Below are 23144 nucleotides of genomic sequence, written 5' to 3'. Positions count from 1 at the left end.
TGCACATGGTACACAGCACCCACACTCATGACCTCAGTCCCAGTAGGTCCTGAGAAGTCCCACGAGGGTTCTGAGGAACAATATGCCTCCCCAAGAAAAACCCAAGTTCCACTGTTAGGAAACACCTTGCCCTAACAACTGTTACAATAACTCAAATAAAAGAATTGCTGCCGCCTGACCTGTGGTGGCGCAGTGGATAAAGCGTCGACCTGGAAATGCTGAGGTCGCCTGTTCGAAACCCTGGGCTTGCCTGGTCAAGGCACATATGGGAGTTGATGCTTCCAGCTCCTCCCCCTTCTCTCTCACTGTCTCTCTCTCCTCTCTCTCTCTTTCTCCTCTCTAAAAATGAATAAATAAAAAAAAAATTTAAAAAAAAAAAAAAAAAAAAAAAAGAATTGCTGCCACAAGAAGTAATATATCTTGGAGCCTGACCTGTGGTGGCGCAGTGGGTAAAGCATCGACCTGGAACACTGAAGTTGCCAGTCCGAAACCATGGGCTTGCCCAGGTCAAGGCACATATGAGAAGCAACTACTATGAGTTGATGCTTTACACTCCTCCCCTTCTTCTCTCTCTCTCTTATCTCTAAAAATCAATAACAAAGCCTTAAAACAAACAAAAAAACTAGGCCAGTAAAATCTATCTGTGCCTGGCCTATGGTGACATAGGGGATAGAATGTTGACCTGGAACACTGAGGCCATTGGTTTAAAACCCCAGGCTGGCCCAGTCAAGGCACATACAACAAGTAACAAGCAAGCAAAGAACAACTAAAGCAAATCAACTACATATAAGTTGATACTTCTGCCTGCCTACAACCCCCCCCCCCCCGCAAAGTCAATAAATAAAATCTTAAAAAAATACATTTAAGAAACAACCAAATAAGGATACATCCTGGAAGAGCTTCTATCTTGGCCCAATGCTGGGTCTGGGTTCAGGGCTCCCCTCTAATGAGCCCCATGACCCATCCCTCATTTTCAACCATCTCCAGTGTCCCCCAGTCACCCCCATCACCTCCCGGGCCTCCCCTTCCTGGGCCTGTGGAGAGACCTCTTTCTCTCCCTCTCATCTGCTGCCCCCCCCCCCCCAGACCGCTAGAGCTCCATGGGCAGCTCAAAAGCCTCCTTGGGCCTGGAGCCCGGCAGTTAGAGAGGCCTATGGAGTGTCCACTCCGGCCACACCTGGGCCCCCTGGAGAACACCACTCACTGCTGTGCTTCGCAAAGCAGCCCAAACTAGTCCAACAATCCCGTTAACCACACAGCTGGATGGTCCTCACTGCACAAGGAGGAAGAAGGCTCTGGGGACGGACGTCACTCGTCCCAGCTCACCCAGGTGACGAATGGCAGACTTGGCCCCCCAACCCAGGAGGGCAGGTGTGCCCAGGCTCTCTCCTGAACCCCAAGAGACACCCCTGCTTCCCACAGCTGCCAGGGACATCTAAGGCCAACCTCCCCCCCCCCCGGCGGCTCCAAACAGCAAGCTCATGGGGTACAAAGGGCCGGGGTGCGTTCTCTGGACACCACCCAGGGGCCTGACTCACCGGCTCTGTGGTCACAGAGCGAGGACTTGTAGCCGAGACTCTCAGGAAGGGAGGCTCTCGAAGATGAAGTTCTCGAAGAAGCCACCTGGGGTGGCTGGAGTGTCGTTCGGGTCTGTGAAGGGGCTGGCGTGTAAGGTGAGACAAAGTGCTACCCAAGCATCAGACCCCGGCCTCAGACCCCGGCCTCAGACCCCGGCCACAGGCCTCGGCCGCAGGAGAGCCTTCCCGTGTTCTGTGATGTCAGTTTCTCTCCACGTCACTAGCAGAGCCCCCAGTGCTAACACAGAACAGACCCTGCATGTGCACCAGGCACACGGTGACAGGAAATGTCCTCAGTGTTCCACTCCTCTGGATCCAAAGGAGCTATCTTTACCCATCTTCTCAGACTCGATTTCCAGTGTTACCCTATCATGCTCTCATGGACTCCACCGCCCTGCGTCCCGGTCCCTCCCGGACGAGGCTAACCCGAGCAGGCACGGCGGCTCCTCGCGGGCCCGGGGGACCGAGCCCGGGCAGCTGCTTAGCCCTTGCTCAGCACAGGTCTTCTCCGTGAAAAGGACTCCAGAAACGTCTGCGTGGCGCACCCGCAGCCCGCCACCCCAGTCACTGACACAGACCTTTCCCTCCACGTGTCCTTCGCCCGAGGGTCCAGGTGTGCAGTCCCAGCTGGGACGCTGTGTCACGCGGCAGACCACATGACACGAGTGGGGGGCTCCTCTCACTCAGCCCCAGACCCAGAGATATGGAAAGGACGCCACGCCCCAGCGTCCATTTCTGTTGCAGACTCAGGGGTCCTCTATGTCCTGTGAGCTGGACTAGGAGAGGGGCTCGCACCTGAAGCCAAGGAGGGAAGGGCCCGAGGCCTTTGAATCTTGCCTTGTCCACCCTCTACCCACCTACAGGCCCCATGCCAGCCACACTGGGCTTGGCCTATAGCCTGGATGTGCCCAGGACCCCCGCAGGCCGGCAGGCAGGCTGCACCCTCGACCAGGACGGTCTCCAGCCCAGGACGAGACGCCCCCGCCGTCACACCCACAGTGCCTGCCACCTCGTCTGGGCCAGGCCCAGGCGACACTTGCCCCGAGTCACCCCCTCTAACGTTCACCATGGACGTGGGAGCCGCACCCACAGCCACAGCCCTCAGACAGACGTGCCAGGCACTCCAAGGGTAAGCAGTGGTGCCAGCTCGAACCCGGAGCCTGGGCTCGCGGGTCCCTGACTCACACCTCCACAACGCCCGCCCACAAGACTGGGATGAATACAGTGTTTCTCTCAAAGCTCTGTTGTGGCATGGGCCAGCTCTGGGTGGGCACGCCCTGGCAGGACCTGGCTCTGGTGGCTCTGGTGGGGGGGTCTGGTTTGGCCAGGGCTCGACGTCTCTGAGAGCCAGGACCCCAGGACAGGCACTGCCATGTCATTATCTCGGGCTGGAAACGGGCCCATCAGAATTATGATTTTGAAAAACCCAGCACCTGCTGGCCAACTTCACACGTCCGGTGCCGGCCAGGTGCGTCAGCAGGAACGCCGCGCGTGACCCACCTGGGTGAGCACGTCCAGCTGGCCCACGATGTGCTCCAGAGTGCTGGTCAGCGTCTGGGGCACGCTGCTGGGCTCCTGCGGGTGGCTCTGCACCGACTCCAGGGTCCTGTCTCCGCCTGCTGGGACCGGGAAGTCCACTTCTGGCTGAAGAAAGCACAAGGAAAGGCGCCCTCAGTCCTGGTGGAGTGCCTGAGGAGACGCCGCGCAAGGAACAGCCCCTGAGGGCCGAGTGGAAAACCACCAGCAAATGCAGGAAAACAACCTTCAGACACTGGTGAGACCGGTCAAGGCCAGGACTCCCCATCTGGCCCGCACACCCTCTTCCAGGCCTTCCCGTCTGAGCAGAGGCCGTGAGTGTGGGGGAACCAGAGCCGGCCCCGGGGCTGGAGAGCACCGTCCCCCGGCCATACAAGGCCCCAGGCAACTTCTGACGGGACTCGGGGTTTCTGCCCAAGGTCCCCAGGCCCCAAGTGCAACAGCCTTTCCCCCCAATCCCTCACCACAGAGGAGAAGTGACTGCATCAGGGGCTCATTCTAGTCCAACGTGTTCCCCAAGTCTGGCACCGCTCTGTGCAGACAGAGGCTCTGGGAAGCACTGGCCTGCCCAGAGCCACCCGGTCCCTGAGGACATGGCTGGCAGATATCCCAGTGTGGTCTGGGAACCTCCGGTTCCCGTGGACTGGTTCCCTGTGGGAGCAACACGCTCAGCGAGGCTACCACTCTCGGCCGGCCCTCGAGTCCCAGCAACCCACCAGGGCACCCACACCGGACTCGGGGTTCTAAACCACGGCCTCGCTAAGCGGTGTTCCGAGGCCATCATGCCACAACCGGCTTCGCCAGGCCTCCTGGGCTCCCCACCGCCTCCGGAAGCAAACTCGAGCCCCTGACGACGGTAGCGGCAGGGAGGTGACCTGTGGGAACTACTGTGCCTTCTCATCTACTCTGAGCTTCTCATGGGCTGTGCCCACTTCACAACAAAGAACACTGAGGCTCAGACGGGAAGCGACGGGTGGATGACAGACACCTACCTGTCCAAGCCTCACTCACAAGTCAAGGGAGTCCCGCCGCTGGGCTGCCCTCTGGCCACGGCATCCGGTCCCGTCTTCCCTTCATCGGGACACGGCCCTCTCTGCTTCCTGCTGTCCCCTCAGCAGACATCACAGCCCTGAACACCCTGCCCGCCCAGCACATAAAGATGGCGTGCGCGCCTGTGGTGGCGCAGTGGGTACGGCATCGACCTAGCCCAGGGGTCGGGAACCTTTTTGGCTGAGAGAGCCATGAACACCAAATATTTTAAAATGTAATCCCATAAAAATTTGGTGGTGTCCCGGAGGACATCTGTGACTGGCTCCAGCCACCCACAACCATGAACATGAGCGGCAGGAAATAAATGGATTGTAATACATGAGAATGTTTTATATTTTTAATGTTATTTTTTTTTATTATTAAACATTTGTCTGCGAGCCAGATGTAGCCACCCAAAGAGCCACATCTGGCTCGTAAGCCATAGGTTCCTGACCCCTGACCTAGATGCTGAGGCCGCCCACCCGAAACCTGGGCTTGCTGGGTCAGGGCACATGCAAGAAACAGCTATGACGAAGTCCGTGCTCCCCACTCCTCCCCCGCCTCCAGTCGCTAAGATCAATACAATAAAATCTAAAATAAGTAAGGAAATCAAGATGGCCCTCACTGCAACCATCCCCTATGCACCAGCGGCTCCTGACCTTTCACGTGGGGAGGCCGCGCGGGGAGGTTGAACAGCGTGCTCTAAGTCACCCAGCAGGGCAGGCCCGGGATCTGAACTCCAAGCACAGGCGGCTCCCAGGCACTGGCTCCCCACAAGTGACAGCGCCTGCAGTTTTGCTCCCACAAGCCCAGCTGCTCTTACCCCCCCCCCCCGGAGGCCCCGACCCCTGGGTCTGACACGTTCTGAGTCCCTCCCCACGCCGCCTGCCCTGCATTCCCTGCCTGGCACAGAGCTGAACACAGACAGAGCAGGCCCTCTGCAAACACCTGACACCTCACAGGGCCAAGCCCACCAGGGTGACGTTCCTGTGGAATGACACCTTCCCGAGGCCACGGGCCAGCACCCCACCCTACGCACCCCGTGTCACGGCCCCTCACCAGCACCCCAGCACTCTAGAGATCGGCACCTCCCAGGAGTGCGGCAAACGAGGGATACGGTAGGAACAGGACGACTGCCACGAGGGCTGTGTCGATGACGGCGGAATGGCCAGAGCAGTGCTTCGGGGAAACTGTATCAGCACTCTGTTGAAGGTCAAAGGGGCGTAGGGGTGCAGCCTGGCGGCTCTCAGGAACATGACAACTAAAACTTACCCAGCTTACACACACCCGCAGGGCTGCACCAAGTCAACTTTTCTTTTTTCTTTTTTTTTTGTATTTTTCTGAAGCTGGAAACGGGGAGAGACAGTCAGACAGACTCCCGCATGCGCCCGACCGGGATCTACCCGGCACGCCTACCCGGGGCAATGCTCTGCTCACCAGGGGGCGATGCTCTGCCCCTCCGGGGCGTCGCTCTGCCCCGACCAGAGCCACTCTAGCGCCCGGGCCTCTTTGCTCCAATGAAGCCTTGGCTGTGGGAGGGGAAGAGAGAGACAGAGAGGAAAAGGGGGTGGGGGTGGAGAAGCAAATGGGCGCTTCTCCTATGTGCCCTGGCCGGAAATCGAACCCGGGTCCCCCGCACGCCAGGCCAACGCTCTACCGCTGAGCCAACCGGCCAGGGCCTCAACTTTTCTTTTTAAAGATTTTATTTATTCACTTTAGAGAGAAAAGAGAGAAGGGGAGGAGCAGGAAGCATCAACTCTCATATGTGCCTTGACCAGGGAAGCCCAGTTTTCGAACCGGTGACCTCAGCGTTCCAGGTCGACACTTTATCCACTGTGCCACCACAGGTCACTTATTTTTTTGTTTTGTTCTGTTTTTTTAATAATTTCAAAATCATATTTCCAGGGCCAGTCACACAGCTGGGGTCTAGTAAACACTGTTGAATGAATGGCTGTGTGTAGTATGTTTGTGCATATAAATGCTTGTGTACACAAATACATATGCTTTTGGACTTTCTAAGATATTAATGGAATCATACTATGCATACTTTCTAACTGACCACTTTGGAATGTTTCCCTTCCAAGTTGACAACTTTTATTTATTTTACTTTTTTTAAGTGACAGGAGGGGAGATAGTGAGACAGATTTCCACAAGCGCCTGACCAGGATCCACCCTTTCACACTAGTCTAGTGACAGATTAGCAGTTGCCAGAGGCTGGAGATGGGGATAGTGAGCTGACTACAAAGAGTATGAGGAAACTTCCTGGGACGGAGTCGCTCTATACCTTGATCACTGCGGTGATGACACAACTGTATTTGTCAAAACTCAGAGAAGGGGCCCTGACCGGTTGGCTCAGTGGTAGAGCATCGGCCTGGCGTGCAGGAGTCCCGGGTTTGATTCCCAGCCAGGGCACACAGGAGAGGCACCCATCTGCTTCTCCACCCCTCCCCCTCTCCTTCCTCTCTGTCTCTCTCTTCCCCTCCCGCAGCCAAGGCTCCATTGGAGCAAAGTTTGCCTGGGTGCTGAGGTTGGCTCCATGGTCTCTGCCTCAGGCGCTAGAATGGCTCTGGTTGCAATAGAGTGACGCCTCAGATGGGCAGAGCATCAACCCCTGGTGGGCATGCCGGGTGGATCCCGGTCTGGCGCATGTGGGAGTCTGTCTGACTGCCTCCCCATTTTCAACTTCAGAAAAATAAAAAATAAAAAAACCAACAAAAAAAAAACTCAGAGAAGGGTTCACCTTTTTTTTTTTTTTTTTTGTATTTTTCCGAAGCTGGAAACGGGGAGAGACAGTCAGGCAGACTCCCGCATGCGCCCGACCGGGATCCACCCGGCACGCCCACCAGGGGCCACGCTCTGCCCACCAGGGGGTGATGCTCTGCCCCTCCGGGGCGTGGCTCTGCCGCAACCAGAGCCACTCTAGCGCCTGGGGCAGAGGCCACGGAGCCATCCCCAGCGCCCGGGCCATCTTTGCTCCAATGGAGCCTTGGCTGCGGGAGGGGAAGAGAGAGACAGAGAGGAAGGAGGGGGTGGGGGTGGAGAAGCAAATGGGCGCTTCTCCTGTGTGCCCTGGCCGGGAATCGAACCCGGGTCCCCCGCACGCCAGGCCGATGCTCTACCGCTGAGCCAACCGGCCAGGGCCAGGGTTCACCTTTTTAAACAGTGAATGTTACTATTTATATATTATTAAGCTTGTCTTTTTAAAAATGCAGTTACAACTAAAACGCCCTGGGAGCTCCATGTGCCCATCACACGACACCACACTTGACAACGCCCATCACTGCCATGAGCGCTCAGGGCACAAATGATCGCCTCTCCGCAGGTATCACTAACGGGCAAGAGCTGAGGCTGAAGAGTCCAGGGAAGGCGGTGCGGCCCACCCCTGGTCTGAGCTGCCAGTTTCCAAAGGCTGGAAGCCAGCATCACACTCCGGTGCTCCCGGTCCCCGAAGCCGCAGTCTCCCCTGGCGTCAGCAGGCGCCCAGGCAGGGTTTCCCCAGCGGCGGCTGTCCAGTCTGTGGATGTCGGGCCTCTGCCGCTCGGGGGTCCACACACAGCTGGACAGTCATGAGCCAGCGAGGGCTGCACACAGCTGGCAGCAGCCAGGAGTGGCTGGAGTTTTCCCATAAAGACCCGTGAGCTGACTTGACAGAATGCCCCCCTCCAGTGGGCGGAGTGGTCAGTTATCAACACCTACTCAAGGCAGAAATTACTTTTCCTTTTCATCTCTTAACACTGGACCTTGCCCCTGTCTGGCCTGCTCCAGAAACAAACTCTGTAACAGATAAAAAGCATCCAGGAACTGGCCCACGGCTTGTGTCTGGGACAGAGAGGACAGGGAGGTGACCCAGGCCCAAGACCTGGGCTGTCTACTGGTACCACCTCCTTGTAGAGATCCAGGCGGAGAACACGTCTGGCCACTGCTTACTTAAAACACCAAAGCATGTCACTGTTTCCAGAGTAGGGCTGAGGGCAGAGCAGGAAAATGTAGACACACACACACACACACACACACACACACACACACACACCATAATGAAATCTTTTCAAAGACTCTTTCACTGAGTTGTCCACAGCAGTCAGCTCAGTGAGGGGCAGAGCTTCACAGCCGCAGACCATCCTCAGTCCGCACCACAGGCCTCTGGCTGTGACAACCTGGCCTCAGGAGAGTTAGCTGACAACCATCTGCTAAAGCGGGCCCTGGCACGGAGAGCAGGGCGCACAGCTCACTGGGCTCACCCTCAGCTCCAGCGCCTCAGATGGGAAAAGGCACGGCTGTTTCTTCAACTCCAAGCTCCGGAGAAAACTCGCTGTGTCTCCCACACACAGTTGTGGGCTAGACCTACGACAGCCTGGTCTGCCCTAGAGTTTGGGGTTCCGGCCTGGAGTACAACGAGAGAGGAAACTTCTAGTTCTAAACACAGCCCTGACCCCAAGAGGAAGTCTAGTTTCTTAAAACCATATAATTGTTTGGAAATCGCGCCCATGTCCTTCCAGACCAGCCAAGTACGAGCACGGGGCTTGGTGCTGGCTGGCATGCGAACGCACGTGGATGTGCAGGGTGCCCTCGGTGTGACCGCGGCCTGCACTGCAGCTCCCTCTGAACCCCGCCTGCTTCCCCGAGGGCCGGTCCTCGCTCAGTTCAGCTCCACAGACACAAGCGGGGGCCCCCTCCCCACCGGGCCCTAAGCACCTGAGGGTGACGCACATCTCACCGTAAGGAGACACACCTACCCCACCAAGACTGAAGCCGCCAAGGCAGCGAGAGCAAGGCTTCTGACAGAACTCCCATGTTAACTGGAGATGGAAAAAAAAGACTTTTAAAGTTGATTTTAGAGAGAGGAGAGAGAAAGGCGAGAGGGGGAAGCATCAACTTCTGCTTCTCGTATGTGCCTTGACCGGGCAAAGCCAGGGATTCGAACCGGCAACCCCAGGATTCCAGGTTGATGCCTTACCCACTGCGCCACCACAGGTCAGGCTTAACTGTAGACTCTTTAAAAAGTTAAACTGCTTTGAACTAATTCTAGACTTAGAAATAGAAGAGAATTTCCATCTCTCCTTCTCCCAGGCTAACATCTCATACAACCACTAGGACAACGCTCTCCCCAGGAGAGCCACACTGGGACAGCACCGGCCAAACAAAGGGCCCCACTGGACTTCCGCCAGTCTTGCCACTAATGCCGTGGATTCCGACGGTCCAGACTCCAACCCAGGACCTCGCGCTGCACGAGCTGTCCTGCAGTCTGTGTCGCTCCTAGTTTTCCCTGGCCTTCCACGGCCTTCCCACTCCCAAGGAATGCGGACCTGTTACACGGTCAAATGTCCCTCGACCTGGCTCTGTCTGATGTCTCATGACTGGAGTGAGTTTACACACTTTCTGACAGGAACACCACGGAAGCCATGTGCACGACACCGCGGGGCTTGTGCAAACAGGACCGGTTACTAGTGCCGCTAACCTTCATCAGTGACGCTGACCTCTCTGCCAGGTTCCCCCAGCGCTAAGTTACATTTCTCCCCGTGTAGTTCATCTGAGTGGGGGGCTTTTAAAGGGGAACGTGTTGCTGTCGTTACACACACTGCGTGTCCGCCCAGCGTGCTGGCGGCTGCAGCTGCCCCACAGATGAGGCAGCTCACGAGGATGAGCAGCAGAGCGACGTCTCTGGAAGATGCCGCAGCTCTGGTGACAAAGAGGAACAGTAGCAGTTTATTTATAGATCCACTTGAAGACAGCTCATTGTAACTACTGGGGTTGAATTTTTAAGACCTCGGGAACAAAGGCTGGCTATTATAAACTCTCCTTGCACTTGGTTCAGTGGAGAGTGCTGGGCACCGACCGCACCCGGGCACCACTCCCGGGCATGCGATTCACACTCTGTGCATCATCTCAGGACACGAGCACAGCCTGCAGACAGATAACCAACTGCCTTTGCTCCCCTGCAGAGGCGGTGGGCCTCAGAGGAGCCAAAGCTGCCACCCCCGCTGCCCCAAGCCTCCCCGGGCTCTCGCTTGCAGCCTCCTGTCCTAGAAAATAAAGTTGCATGCTGCTGTGTGAACCCAGGTGACATCACGCCCTCCCGCCCTCTCCTGTGAAGAGAAACAGTGCCCCCAGCGGGTGCCTGCCCAGGCACAGCTGGCAGGAGCTGGCCCACCAGTGGGACACATCTCTGGGCTGGAACAAGGGTGTCCTGGGGCTCAGAGTCACAACTCTCCCTGAGGACAGAGGAGGGTGGCGCCCCGAAGCTCCTCCTGCCCCCAGCTCAACTTGGGCTCTAAGCCAAGACTGCACAATCTCTGCACCACCAGAACCGTGGGGGGGGGGGGAGGGGCAGGGGGAGCCGTGGGTTTTCTCAAACTCGCCCACATCCTTATTTGAACAGAAAGCACCAAACACATTCTTGACTCGATGTGGGAAAATGTGAATGTGGACTAGGCGTCTGATACTAAGGGATTAATAATTTAGTTGATACTAAGGGATTATTAATTTAGTTGATACTAAGGGATTATTAATTTAGTTGATACTAAGGGATTATTAATTTAGTTGATACTAAGGGATTATTAATTTAGTTGATACTAAGGGATTATTAATTTAGTTGATACTAAGGGATTATTAATTTAGTTGATACTAAGGGATTATTAATTTAGTTGATACTAAGGGATTATTAATTTAGTTGATACTAAGGGATTAATAATTTAGTTGGATGCAATAAGAGCATTGCAGTTATGTAAGCAAGAAATGTCTTTACTTAGGGTAAAATAATATACCTGGAATCAAAAATACCCCAACTCTTCTAAAAAAATGTTGGGGGAGGGTGCCTGACCAGGCAATGGTGCAGTGGATGGAACGTTGGACTGGGACGCGGAGGACCCAGGTTCGAGACCCCGAAGTCGCCAGCTTGAGGGCGGGCTTATCTGGTTTGAGCAAAGCTCACAGCTTGAACCCAAGGTCGCTGGCTCCAGCAAGGGGGTACTTGGTCTGCTGAAGGCCCACGGTTAAGGCACATATGAGAAAGCAATCAATGAACAACTAAGGTGTTGCAACAAAAAACTAATGATTGATGCTTCTCATCTCTCTCCGTTCCTGTCTGTCCCTCTCTCTGACTCTCTGTCTCTGTAAAAATTAATTAATTAATTAATTAATTAAAAAATGTTGGGGAGGGTAAGACTGGCAAAGTGCTGACGTGTCCTGGCTGGGTGGCTCAGCAGACAGAGCATTGTGGGTTCGATCCCTAGTCAGGGCACATACGAGAAGCATCCAATGAATGTGTAACTAAACGGAACCAACTGAAACGACCAGTTGATGTTCCTCTCTCTCTTTCTCTTTTTCTCCACCTTCCCCCCCCCAAAATCAATGGCAAAAAATTTTTTTTAGTCAAATCAATAAACACAAAGTATTTTTTAAGTGCTGAAGCTAGGTGATGGGTACATGAGAGTCTGTTAGGTTATTCCCTCTACTTTTTGTGCTAGCTCAAAAATTTCCACAACACAAAGGATTTTTTTTGTCATTATAATAATAATAATAAACTCTGGGGCAATTGTGAGGAGCTGCAGAGCGGAGGTCAGGTACCTGGGGCCGGAAGAGAAGGCAGGCTCAGCGCCACCCCCACCCAGAGTGCGGGCCGTCTCGGGCACAGGAGGCAGGGGTCTGAACCACAGGTGTTCAGAGCAGCCTTCGGCAGTGCCACAGAGAAAGCCCGATGGCACCTAGAGCACCCAGTGAACCTGCAGCAATGTCCAGACCTTCAAAGAAACTAATTTAAGGTAATCTCCATGGAAACAGTCTATTCTGATATTTCCCATGGTAACCAATGAGAACAGAAACACAAGCATTATCCACACCCTCCCACCACATAGGCAAGGCTGCCATCCAATCTGGAAAATACATGCTGCAAAGGGCTTTTTCTCTCTGAAAATGAAAGAGGCGCTGACATTTCTAGTCCATGCATTGCCCAGTCACACCCAGACCACTCTGTGCCACCCCCAAAGTGACAAACCAAGCCACAAAGTGCAAATGCCAAAGAGCCAGAACCTGCCCCCAGCCTCACACGCGCAGCTCGAACATCCTGATCAGTCTGTCTGCCAGACACAGCTCGGCACCAGGGGAGACCCAGCCCCAGTCTCCTGGACACACACGAGGCCCGAGAATGACTGACTCCAGCTCGAACGTCCTGATCAGTCTGTCTGCCAGACACAGCTCGGCACCAGGGGAGACCCAGCCCCAGTCTCCTGGACACACATGCGGCCTGAGAATGACTGACTGCAGCAGAGGGGGCTGCCCCAGCGCACAGGACGCTCTGGGTGGACGGGGTGGGAAGAAGTCACAGCCCGTTGGCTGTCCTGGGAAGCCTGCATGGCGGAGGTGCCGTCTGGAAAGGATGAGTGCAGCTCTGCTGGGGAACAGGGAGTGTGGCCCAGAGAATCACAGTCAGATTTAAGCAACTGGGTCTACTTCCACTTACGGGTCATTTCTTCCATTTTAAGGTTTCTGGGTTCAAAAAATTAACATGGAGAAGGAAGGAAAGAAGGGAGGAAGGGAAGGCGGGAAGGCGGGAGGGAGGGAGACAGACTCAGGTGCAGGGGCCCAGCTCCTGCCCACCCCGTCTGCTCTGCGGCAAGCCCATGACCCGTTGGCACGGCAGTGTCCCAGTGGTGGACCCAGGGCTGGAACGAAAGGTGCTCCGAGGCAGGAGCTCGGGGTCCAGGGTTCTGTGATTTGGACTCATTTATGTGCAACTGTGGAATCCCCATGGGCCTTGAACCCACCTTTGGGCTGCCAGGGGAAAGGCAAAGCCTAGACAGTTCTGAGACCCTTGGAAGAGATAACAGAGCTCTCCAAGGTGTGTCTGTGCCCAGGGTTATGTGCCAGGTGTGTCACGACACACACCGAGATGCACACAAGGGCCATCAGGACTCCCCGATCAGGTTCGTCCTTCGTCATGACACTGGCTGCGTTAATGTCCCTGCCCTGGACTTCTGTGACTGTGTCCTGGTGGTTTAAGTCACTAACTGGGCCTCCCTTCCTAAGAATTAGGCCACTGTCCTCTGGAAAGGGACCTGCTTGCCTATAGAACAAAGGGAGACTTTCCAGCGGCAGGAAACCGCCATCAGCCCCTCAATGGGGCAGTTCACAGAAGGGATTTCGGCTTCTGTCCCACCCCATGGCCCAGCCTGTCCTCGCTGTGGTCACCACTGTTCCAGGCCTTGTTTCTGCTCTCACTACCTGGAACTGGTCCCCCAAAGCTCCACAGAGAGGACCTTCCCCTGGGGATTTAAACGTGGGGCCACAGCACCCAGGCCCCACCGCCTCAGGTGTCTGACGCTCTCACCTGCCACCGCCCTCGTGGTCACAGGCTCTGAGGCAGTGTGACTGCAGGGTGAAGGGCAGGAGGCAGGTGACCCATGGATTCAGGAACAGGCACTGACAGTTGCAGCAGCACTGACAGACAGGATGGCAGGCCCAGCAGAGGCCCACGGAGGGGAGCACTGGGTCCCATCCTCCCTCTAACGGAGTGCCCCTGGCTGAAGATAAAACCACCTCTGCCTGCCCCGCTGTAAACAGAGCCAAGCAGGTGCCTCTGGGGTTAAAGAGCCCTCGGGCTGCACTGGAGTTTCTTTAACACTGCAGTGAGATTAGAACCCAGGACACACCCCTTTTCCTCGACTCGAAAGGGGCAGACCGCAGTTCCCCAAGTGCCTCCCCTCGGCTGCAGCCCCACGAGCCACCTCTCCACCCAGGATGCCGTGGTCACACTGGGCCAGCAGCATCAGCGTCACCTAGAAATGTTTCCAGTGCAGATCCCTTACTGCCCCTGACATTCTAGGGGGTGCAAGCTGTGCTCCAACAAGCCTCGGCGTGACTCTGGTGCACACTGACGTCTGGGAGCCACTGCAAGCGACTTCCTGCAGAAACGTCCCAGGTTAAAAGGCCTGTCTCCTCTCCACACTGCCTGGAGGCTCAGCTAACTCCTGATGCAGTTCTGCAAACGCCCACTTCGTGCTGTCAAAGGCAGTCCCGCACTGGTAAGCACAGGAGTTACCCAACACAGGCTGGGTAGCAGCCCTAACTCTCCCCCCCAGAGAGCTGTAGCCTCTGGAAGGAAAGGGAGAGGCCTAGGGTCCACGCCTGCTTCCCAGGAGTGGACACAGCTGGGTGGGCCCTGAGGGCAGCGCCCAGACCCCCCTCCTCCCTGGGCCCATGGGCCCCTCTGCCAGGGGGGTTGGGCTATGGTGCTCCTAGACTTTGCACACCACACTATCCACCAGCCACTGTCTGAGGATGTGCTGTTTCAAGCTGTAAACTTTCTTGTAAAACTGCAGTTTGGTAACAAATACTGAATCTCCTCTAATTCGAGTCTCCTCCATCTTCCCACTGAACCAAGAAACCTGGAGCACTTTCCGTGACCTCCATCAGGTAAGGGGGGACAGTGCAACCTGGTGTGAAGAGGCATCCTGTCTCAGGGCTGCCAACCGGACGGCCCAGGCTCCCCAGCCCGGTCTGGCCTGCAGCACGACCTTGCCAATGAGCCCGTGACATCGAAAACGCCCCAGGGCTGCGATTCAGGCTGTTGGGGAGAAATCGAGGCACAGGCTCACGATGAGCCGCCTGGGGAAGAGCCGTCCCACACGGGCCGCCCAGCCTCGGCGAGGAGGGTGCTCCCCGCCTCCACGTCCCTGGAGCAACCACCTCCCAAGAAGGCTGCCGGGGAACGCTGTCCAGCACACGGTCCTGGGAGACACTGTCCCTCCCCACACAGTGCCTGGCCGCCCGCTCCGCACAGGTGACAAGCTGATTCTGAGTCATCAGCGTCTGTCCATGCTGGTTTTGGGCATCTCTCCCACGGCTGAGGGTGCTGGGCTCCCTTTTCCCACTGAGAAGTGGGGGGTCCTTTTTGCTCTCTTCTAGTCAAGGGCCTCTGAGTTTTGCTAGCAGAGGGGCTGAGACCGGCACCTCGACCCCAGGGACATGGGCCTGACGGGGCCTGAGCCGCTCAGCGGCAGTGACATCTGGGCTTAGGTGCCGCCTCTGTGCAGCAGAGTGGGCAGAGACGAGTTATTCCACGGAGTCACACAGCGCTGTGCCACCAGGTAAGTCCCAGTCAACGTGAAAACAAGGCCACCCCCACTGTTCCTGAGTCGGCTCACAAAGCCCCAGCCCACCAGGCCCCACACGGCCAAACCAGGGGACAGGGGCCTCAGGGATGCTTGCCTTCCTGGCCTCTCACCGGCTGGCGTTCACACGAGGAGACGTGGGTGAGGTCGGCCATTCAGCAGAAGCTGTGAGAGCCCCCGCACACTGACATTACCTCACCCTCGGAGATGCCCTGAGCCCCAGCGCGGGGCAGGTGATGTGCTGGGAGCCTGGGCCCCATGAAGCCAACACTTGCCCAGGACGCCTGAGTCCCGGGCCATCCGCTGACTCACCTGCTACCAAGAGCCCCTTTAAACAGCCTGGAAAATTTGGAGCCAGAACTGGGATTAGGGAAGAGGAGAGTAGTTCTTTTTCTTTTTTTAATTTTTCCATTGATTTGAGAGAGAGAGAGAGAGAGAGAGAGAGAGAGAGAGAAGGGAGGGAGGGAGAGAGAGAGGCACCAGTTCACTGTTCCACTTAGTTGTCCCATTCGGCTGTGCTCTCTCACTGGCTGCTTGTCCCTTGTGCTCTGATCAGGGATCAGACCTGTGACCCTGGTGCACCAGATGACACTATTCACTGAGCAACCCAGCCAGGGTGAGGCTCCTCTCAGACATGTAAATCTGAAGCTCACTCACAACACCCCATCTGCCAAGCAGCCCCCCAAACCCATACTTCTCCTCACTACAGAAAGCAAATGCCCGCCGGAAATGTGTGCTCTCAGTATGACAGCTGCGTCCTCCATGTTATCAGCTGAGAAGGCGTGACATGAGGCAGGCGGAGGCGGCCCTCAGCCTTAGCTCCTGGGCGAGGGCCCAGACCTTCTACAGCGTCCTCCCAGGATGCCCAGAACCTCGGCCCGGGCGAGATCCAGGGCCAAGACCCTCTGGGCTGGAATCAGGCCCAAGGACCCCTAAGTCAGGCCCGGCCCCGTGCAGCACCCCAAAATAAGACATGGGGACTGAAGGGAGGTGCAGGAGTAGCTGGGACCCGGAAGAAGAGGCTGAAGCCTCCAGTCAGAAGCCCTAGGTGGCCCCGGCCTCCTCTTCCAGGGCGCTCCAGCTCAGAAGCTCGGAGGTCCTATGCACCATGCCCAGGAGTCCTGGGCAGGGGAGGAGAAGAGGCCTGTCTCCACCCACCTCACAGATGGCTTCTGCATCTGGGAGCACAGGACTTGGGGCTCCCATCAGGAAGCGTGAGGACAGTGTGCAGAGCAGCCCACGTGGAAAGTGACCCCAGTCCGAATGGCCCACTCCCGCCCGCCGGTCCTCACCCTGAAGGTTTTGAATACAGTCACCCTGACTGGGGAGAGGGGGTCATCCAGCTCTCTATGGGGCAGAGGAAGGAAAAGGAACAGTTTAAAAATAGCTAAAGCTTGGGGAGCCCTTGCCAGGTGCCAGGCACAAATCCAAGTGCTGGCTGGCATGTGTCCTTGTGAAATTTCAGCGAGGAGCTGGCATCTCCCCATCTGAGGTGAGCGGACAATGGCCTTGGTCTTAGAAGTCAAGGTTACAGTCTGCACTGGGGGGCAGCCAGGCCTCAGAACTCAGGAAGTGGGTTTCACTTTTACTGATCACCTAGAATTCTGTATTCCGCCCACTTCCCCGCACAACCTTCATTCTCAATTATGTAATGAGCTAGAGATGTTTGGAGGGAAAGGATAAATCAGAATAAATGAGTCCTTGCTATTCAAAGTGGCTTTAAAACGCCTCCATGGTTGGGGCAGAATCAGCCCTATGGCAGCTGAGACTTGAGGGACAGGTGCCAAATCCAAGCTCAGCCAATGCTGTGGTCCTTTTGCCTCAGGGACAGGCCTCAACCACAGGCAGCAGGAATGAGGCCATGAGGAGGAGCATGGAGGAGAGGGGACCAGGGCAGGGCAGGGTGGGGAGCAGAGCTGCGCAGGTGGCTCGCGGGGCCCCCACACCAGCCCCTTGGGGGGCGACCCCACGCTCGGAACCGCCTGCCCTGGCCCTGCCTCGCAGCCTCCTGCCACCCAGCCCCTCTTCAACGGCCCCCCGTGCCGGCAGCTCCCAGGCCGCTGCCCGAACACCCCTCGTCACAACCCAGCCAAGAACAGAGAGGAAATGGAACCTGTTATTCTCACACCAAAGGACTGGGAAATGGCTTTTGCTTTTCAACATGAAATGCACCTAGAAATAAGCTGTGGGTTTCAGCTGGAGGTTGGAAATAGCTCCCACAGTGAACACAGCTCTGCTGAGAGGGGCTCAAGCGTGGCCTTCCCTCCCAGAGCGAGAGCTGAACGCCACCGAGCCCGGGTCCTGGGCAGGAATTTCCGGGGCAGAGGGACTGTCACAGGCCTGTGGGGCTGCCCCTGCCCTGGTCTGCCCCTCTGGCTTTTAAGGAACACACCCTAACAAGCACACGGTCAGGAATCCAAGACCAGCACCTGCCCCGATTGACTCCCTATAGTCCCCGAATGCCTAGGCGTGACTCGTGAGGCTTTAGGGCTGAGGCCCAGTGTGTCACAGAGCCGGGAGTCCAGGTGACAGGTCAGAGAGCTTGTGGGGCACTGTAGTGGCAGCTGTGGGCTCCCCGAGAAGACACGCCCCTGGCCAGCCGCCAAACCACTCACTAGGTATGATCCCAGTGCCAGGCAAGCCCACAGGTGGGAAGAACAAGCATACTTTCCAATATAAGTGAAAAATTCAAATTACTAAAGGTTTTCTTTGTTATTTACCATTACTTCTGGAAGATTACGAAGTTTTATAAGCCAAACATTCCTACAAAATGGACTATGTTAGAACCCCAGGCTTTGGAAGTGGGGGTGCTCTGCCTGGAGCCAGAGCCAGGATTCATACCCCACTTGAGCCCACATGGGGATGCCTGCTGGAGAGAGCTGTGGCCTGAAGGCCGTATGGAAACACATGGGTGTCCTGAGCCTGCTGGGTGTCTGCCCACCATGCCCACCATGCCCACCCTGCCTGTCCCGCTAGTTCCCCACCCACAGGCCTGCTCCTAGGTGATCAGGCCCCACAGCCCTGGGAAGCAAGGCTGCCCCACCCCCGCCTCGGAGCCGGGCAGAAGGAACGAGAGGCAACTTGGACAAGTAACTTTCCAAGTAACTCCAAGAAAAGGAGCGTGGGGGTCTCCCCTTGCCGGTGGTTTCCAACCTTCCGAGAGACAGCTGGCCCCCTCCCCTGGTATGGGGAAGGGTGGGTGGACGCTTGGGGGCACGGGGGTCCCCCTGCTTGAGCCAAAGGCTGGGCGGACTCAGGCTCCCTGGTTCTATTCTGGGCCAGCATGGCTCACGGGGCCTTGGGCAAGCCGCTTCCTGTTGTTCAGGCCCGTTTCTGGGTGTGGGAGAGGCCATACTGCCTCCAGGGCCGGGATGGAGAGTGACAGGCCTGCTGCCACTGCAGCCTGAGACCTTTGGGGCTCCCTGACCTTGGCTTTGATGTTCACTTCAGCCAGAGCTAAATGCACACTTACTCAATGAGCCCTCATCAGTTATCAACTTTTCCCCAGAAACATTTGTAAAAAAATATCACTATTTAAATTCAGGAACACTGAATGCCCTTTCACCAACAAAGGTACCAGAAATGGTTTGTGGCTGAGGAACTTCCTTTCCATGGCTTCAAAAAAAAGAAAAGAAAAGGAAAAAAAGGGAAGTGAGAGTACCTGGCCCAGCGCCTGGGCGGCCAGACCCAGCTGCGGTTCTGCCCTGCGCCCTCTAGGTATCAGGGCCCGGCCCGAGACAGGCCCTCCGCACCTCGGGCCTCAGCTGGCAGGAGCATGTGCCATGGCAACACCCCGCCACGCGGTACGGACAGGGCCCAGGAACCAGCAGTCGGCCTGCCCCAACGGCCTTCTCCCGGCTTCTCTCTTCATGCTAGACTTCAAATAAGGCAGAACCACAAGGGCCAAAGCAGTGTTTGCTAAATGACAAGATTACCCTCAGGTCCCTTCCCTGCAACCAGCCTATGCCTCTCGCCCCCCACTGTTCACCTGACCCAGGCCCCCGGGGTCACAGGGTGCAGACACGCCTGCCAGGCCACTTACCAGAGTCCCAGAGGAGCTGGCCAGCCTGGCCGGGGGCCTCCGCGCTTTTAGGACGTCTCCATAATCCACAGCATCAAAGTTGCTCTTCCAGACCATCACCTGCCAGAGACCAAGCACAGACTTAGGGGAGAAAATCCCCTCGCCAGCCCTGCACGGAGAAAGTAGCCCAGAGGCTGTGAAGTTCTGGGCCAAAGGCCGGACAGTGGGCCCCCCTTGACCCCCAGTTCAACTCCAGGACCTGGCCCACCCCCCAGGGAGCAGGCTGCTCCGACAGCCTCCGTCTGCCCTCCCCGCCCCAGCGGCTGGCTCCTCAGGCTGTGTCAGCTTCAACACCACCTTCTCAAGCAGGTCTTCCCTGGCCCCTGCTAATTGTTTCTAAGTGTCCTATTATTATTATTATTATAATTATTATTATTGATGTGAGAGAGAGGAAGAAAGAAAGAGGGGCAGGGTGCTAACTCTTATCACAGCCCTGTTTCCTCCAGAACACCAGTGGCTAGTTCACCTTTGCCCCTTTCCCTCGTTCCTCAGTCTCCCCACTAAGTCAGGGCCTCCTGGGGGCAGCGCCCTGGCCTGCTGCACGGAGAGAGTAGATAACATAGGGCTTACAGTTAAAACTCAGCTCCGTGCCTCAGTTTCCTCAGCTGGGAAGGGATGACCCTAGCTCCTACTTCACAGGGCTGTGGTGAGGGTCACAGCCTGGCACGGACACTAAGCCCAGGGAGAAGCTGGTAATGCCCCCTGCACCCCACGGCCCACTTGGGGGATCTTCACACCCTGAGGCTCCTGGGCAGCAGGGGCGCTCCCTGCTGGGGTGCCAGCGCCACCCGGCTGCCCTCGCCCAGGGCCGCGTCTAGGTGGCGACCATGGCATCCACGCGAGAAGAAAAGGCAGTGCGCCTGGGAGCTCTCCCTGCAGGGACACGGCCACAAGCCTGTTCCTGGGGAGGCTCCTGCATTTCCAAAGCAAGCCCACCGGGCTCTGCTCCCCAGGGGACAGTGCCCCAGGGCTCCCCCCCCAGCCCCACTACAAGCAGAGGGTGGCGCACAGCCAGACTTAGGGGTCCTCATTGACCAGCCAAGTCCTGCTGCCGTGTCAGTTCCCGGCAGGGATAGGGCCACCCCAAACACACAGAGATGTGTCAGACATCGCCCCGAGGGCTCAGAGCAGCCCGCAGGAAGGCTGCAGGAGCTGACGGCAGCAGCTGCTGGGGATGGCAGCCTGACTTCCTACCAGCCTGCCTCCTGGACCATGTGACATCTTCACCATGACCTTCTTTTTTTTTTTTTTAAATTTTTATTTTTATTCATTTTAGAGAGGAGAGAGAGAGAGGGAGAGAGAGAGACAGAGTGAGAGAGAGGAGTGAGAGACAGGGAGAAGGAGCTAGAAGCATCAACTCCCATATGTGCCTTGACCAGGCAAGCCCAGGGTTTCGAACCGGCGACCTCAGCATTTCCAGGTCGACGCTTTATCCACTGCGCCACCACAGGTCAGGCTTCACCATGACCTTCTTACAGTGTCAATGTACTGTTCTGGTTTCCCTCATCCCCATAAGCAATGAGTCAGGCCTCCACGCCCAGGGAAGGCCCAGGGGTTCCCTTTCCTTTCCTCCTCCTTTGTTAGTGCAGGTGCTGGTGCAGGTATGGAGACACCTGCTGTCTCTTATCCAAGCTCTGCGGAAAGCCCCCTGACCCGATTTCCTGGCAGAGACACAACTCAAATCGGCCCATTGGGCTGAAGCTGGGCTCACTAGGAGGCAGATGGGCCCTTCCTGGGCTAAGTGGTCAGAGCTATGCAGCCCCGTATAACAGGGAGAGACAGTCTACATAACAATCAGATCAGGAGTGGCTCAGAAAAGCCACCCTTCCTCCCTGGACAAAGAGCGCTACATGGGCACCTGCAGAGAGAGTTCTGAGAGGCGGAGTCTTCAAGGTCAGAGGCCTCCCAGAGGCCAGCCTCTGGGCCAGACCCCAAGGCCAGGGTGCCCACCAGGAGATAGGTCACCGGTGCTTAGCAGTCTGGGCAGGAGACACAGGGTGACAAAGTGGGACAGGACCTCCTCACACATGTCCTTTCTGCAGCCACGGAGTCTGCAAACCCTCACCCCCCAAGAGCACCCAGCAGGCAGGGGACAGAGGGCGTCAGGGGCAGCGTGGAGGCTGCAGAGCCGCCCCCAGCCCTGCCATTTCCTGAAACGCAGCGTCCTCAGCACAGAATGGTGAGGAGGGGCCTGCCTCACAGGCCTACATGCAGATTGAATGAGTACGGAGCTCTGGCCACATCACCCACACCACCAGGCCCACAGTAAATAGCCAATGACTGACTAGTCATTTATAATCAGGAGAAATTAGCCTGACCAGGCGGTGGCGCAGTGGATAGAGCGTCGGACTGGGACGCGGAGGACCCAGGTTCGAGACCCCGAGGTCGCCAGCTTGAGCGTGGGCTCATCTGGTTTGAGCAAAAGCTCACCAGCTTGGACTCAAGGCCGCTGGCTCGAGCACGGGGTCACTCGGTCTGCTGTAGCCCCCCAGTCAAGGCACATATGAGAAAGCAATCAATGAACAACTAAGGTGTTGCAACGCGCAATGAAAAACTAATGACTGATGCTTCTCATCTCTCTCCGTTCCTGTCTGTCTGTCCCTGTCTATCCCTCTCTCTGACTCACTCTCTGTGTCTGTAAAAAATAAATTAAAAAAAAAAAAGAAAAAGTAAATAATCAGGAGAAATTATTGAAAATCTGTTTCAGCTCTTTGGCGCCAACCACACTCCAGACTTCTGCTCCACGCTGGCTCGAGTGGCGAGGGTTCCAGGGGGCCAGCTTGAGCGAGGGCTCAGGGGGCAAGGGCCCTGGTACGAGCACCCTGCCCCAAGCTCCGGCCTTCGTGCTCACTGAAGGCCACCAGAAGGGGGGGAAGCCTGGCCCGTCCCCAAGATGCCTCCGCCTCCCGCTGCCCCGCCCGGTGCCGGCTGGTCCTCTGACCACGCTTCCCTCACCTGCTCGTCGGCGCCTCCTGAGGCAAAGTACTCCCCCGTCCTTGAGAAGGCGACAGTGGTGGCTGGGCCCTGTTGGAACAGAAAAGAACAAACAGCAACGTCACTCTGGGTGCAAGACGCACGGGAAAAAGCTGTAGCCGAGTGACACAGCCACAGGACAAAGGCCGAGGGCCTCACGGGCCATGGTCCTCCCCAGCCTCGGGCAGAGCAGCTGGCGGGTGCCTGGCATGAGTGTCACCCTGAGATCTCGGACAGATCCCCGAGGTGTCTCCACACCTGGAAGGAAACCAGTACACCAAGTATCCCGAGCCAGCTCGGAAAGTCACAGGCACCTTCCTGTCACCGCTCAACCACCAGATGCCAAACTGGGGACAAGACGCTAGAGACCAAGCCAGGGCCAGAGCAGCACCAGAGAATGCAGCCGGCAGCTGGCTCAGGAGAGAAAGCAGGTGCTGGGAGCCCCGCAGCAAGACGTGCTAGAACGTTCTCCGGACCTCCTGCCCGGAGACCGGCAGTGAGCTGTGAGGGAACACTGAGGACTGAGGTCCGCAGGCCTCCTGAGGGGTCCTGTTTGCCGGAGGCCCGCGCAGGCACCGTGGCGACCCTGAAAAGAGAGGCCTTCCGCGAAGGCTCCTGCTGGCCCGTCGGTGTGTCTGCAGGGGCCCAAACCAGCAGCCCAGCATGCGGGGCACAGTGCAGAGGCCGGCCGGCCCGGGGCTCCGCTGTGGGCCAGAGCCAGCGTGGGCGGGCCAGCAGACGGACCCCACGACTGACAGCCATGGGCCAGCCATTCCGCTGGCCTTTGGGCCGACCACCTGCCAGGCCCCCCAGGCTCGCCGGCGCCCTGCCACCCAGACGCCG

General features: G+C 57.0%; 1 protein-coding gene across 1 annotated transcript in view; it reads right to left on the bottom strand.

The window, feature by feature from the left end:
• POC1A (POC1 centriolar protein A) overlaps window positions 1-23144 on the bottom strand; it is a 71100-nt gene that overhangs the window by 14711 nt on the left and 33245 nt on the right. Inside the window, exons 8-10 of the mRNA XM_066245404.1 lie at window positions 22284-22352; window positions 19290-19388; window positions 3078-3221 (exon numbers count right to left, since the gene is read on the bottom strand). Coding sequence (XP_066101501.1) covers window positions 3078-3221; window positions 19290-19388; window positions 22284-22352 — 312 coding nt within the window. The remainder of the gene's footprint in view (window positions 1-3077; window positions 3222-19289; window positions 19389-22283; window positions 22353-23144) is intronic.

The sequence above is a fragment of the Saccopteryx bilineata genome, chromosome 10 (assembly GCF_036850765.1).
Source record: "Saccopteryx bilineata isolate mSacBil1 chromosome 10, mSacBil1_pri_phased_curated, whole genome shotgun sequence".
Taxonomy (NCBI): Eukaryota; Metazoa; Chordata; class Mammalia; order Chiroptera; family Emballonuridae; genus Saccopteryx; species Saccopteryx bilineata.
This window is presented reverse-complemented; position numbering and strand designations above follow the sequence as displayed.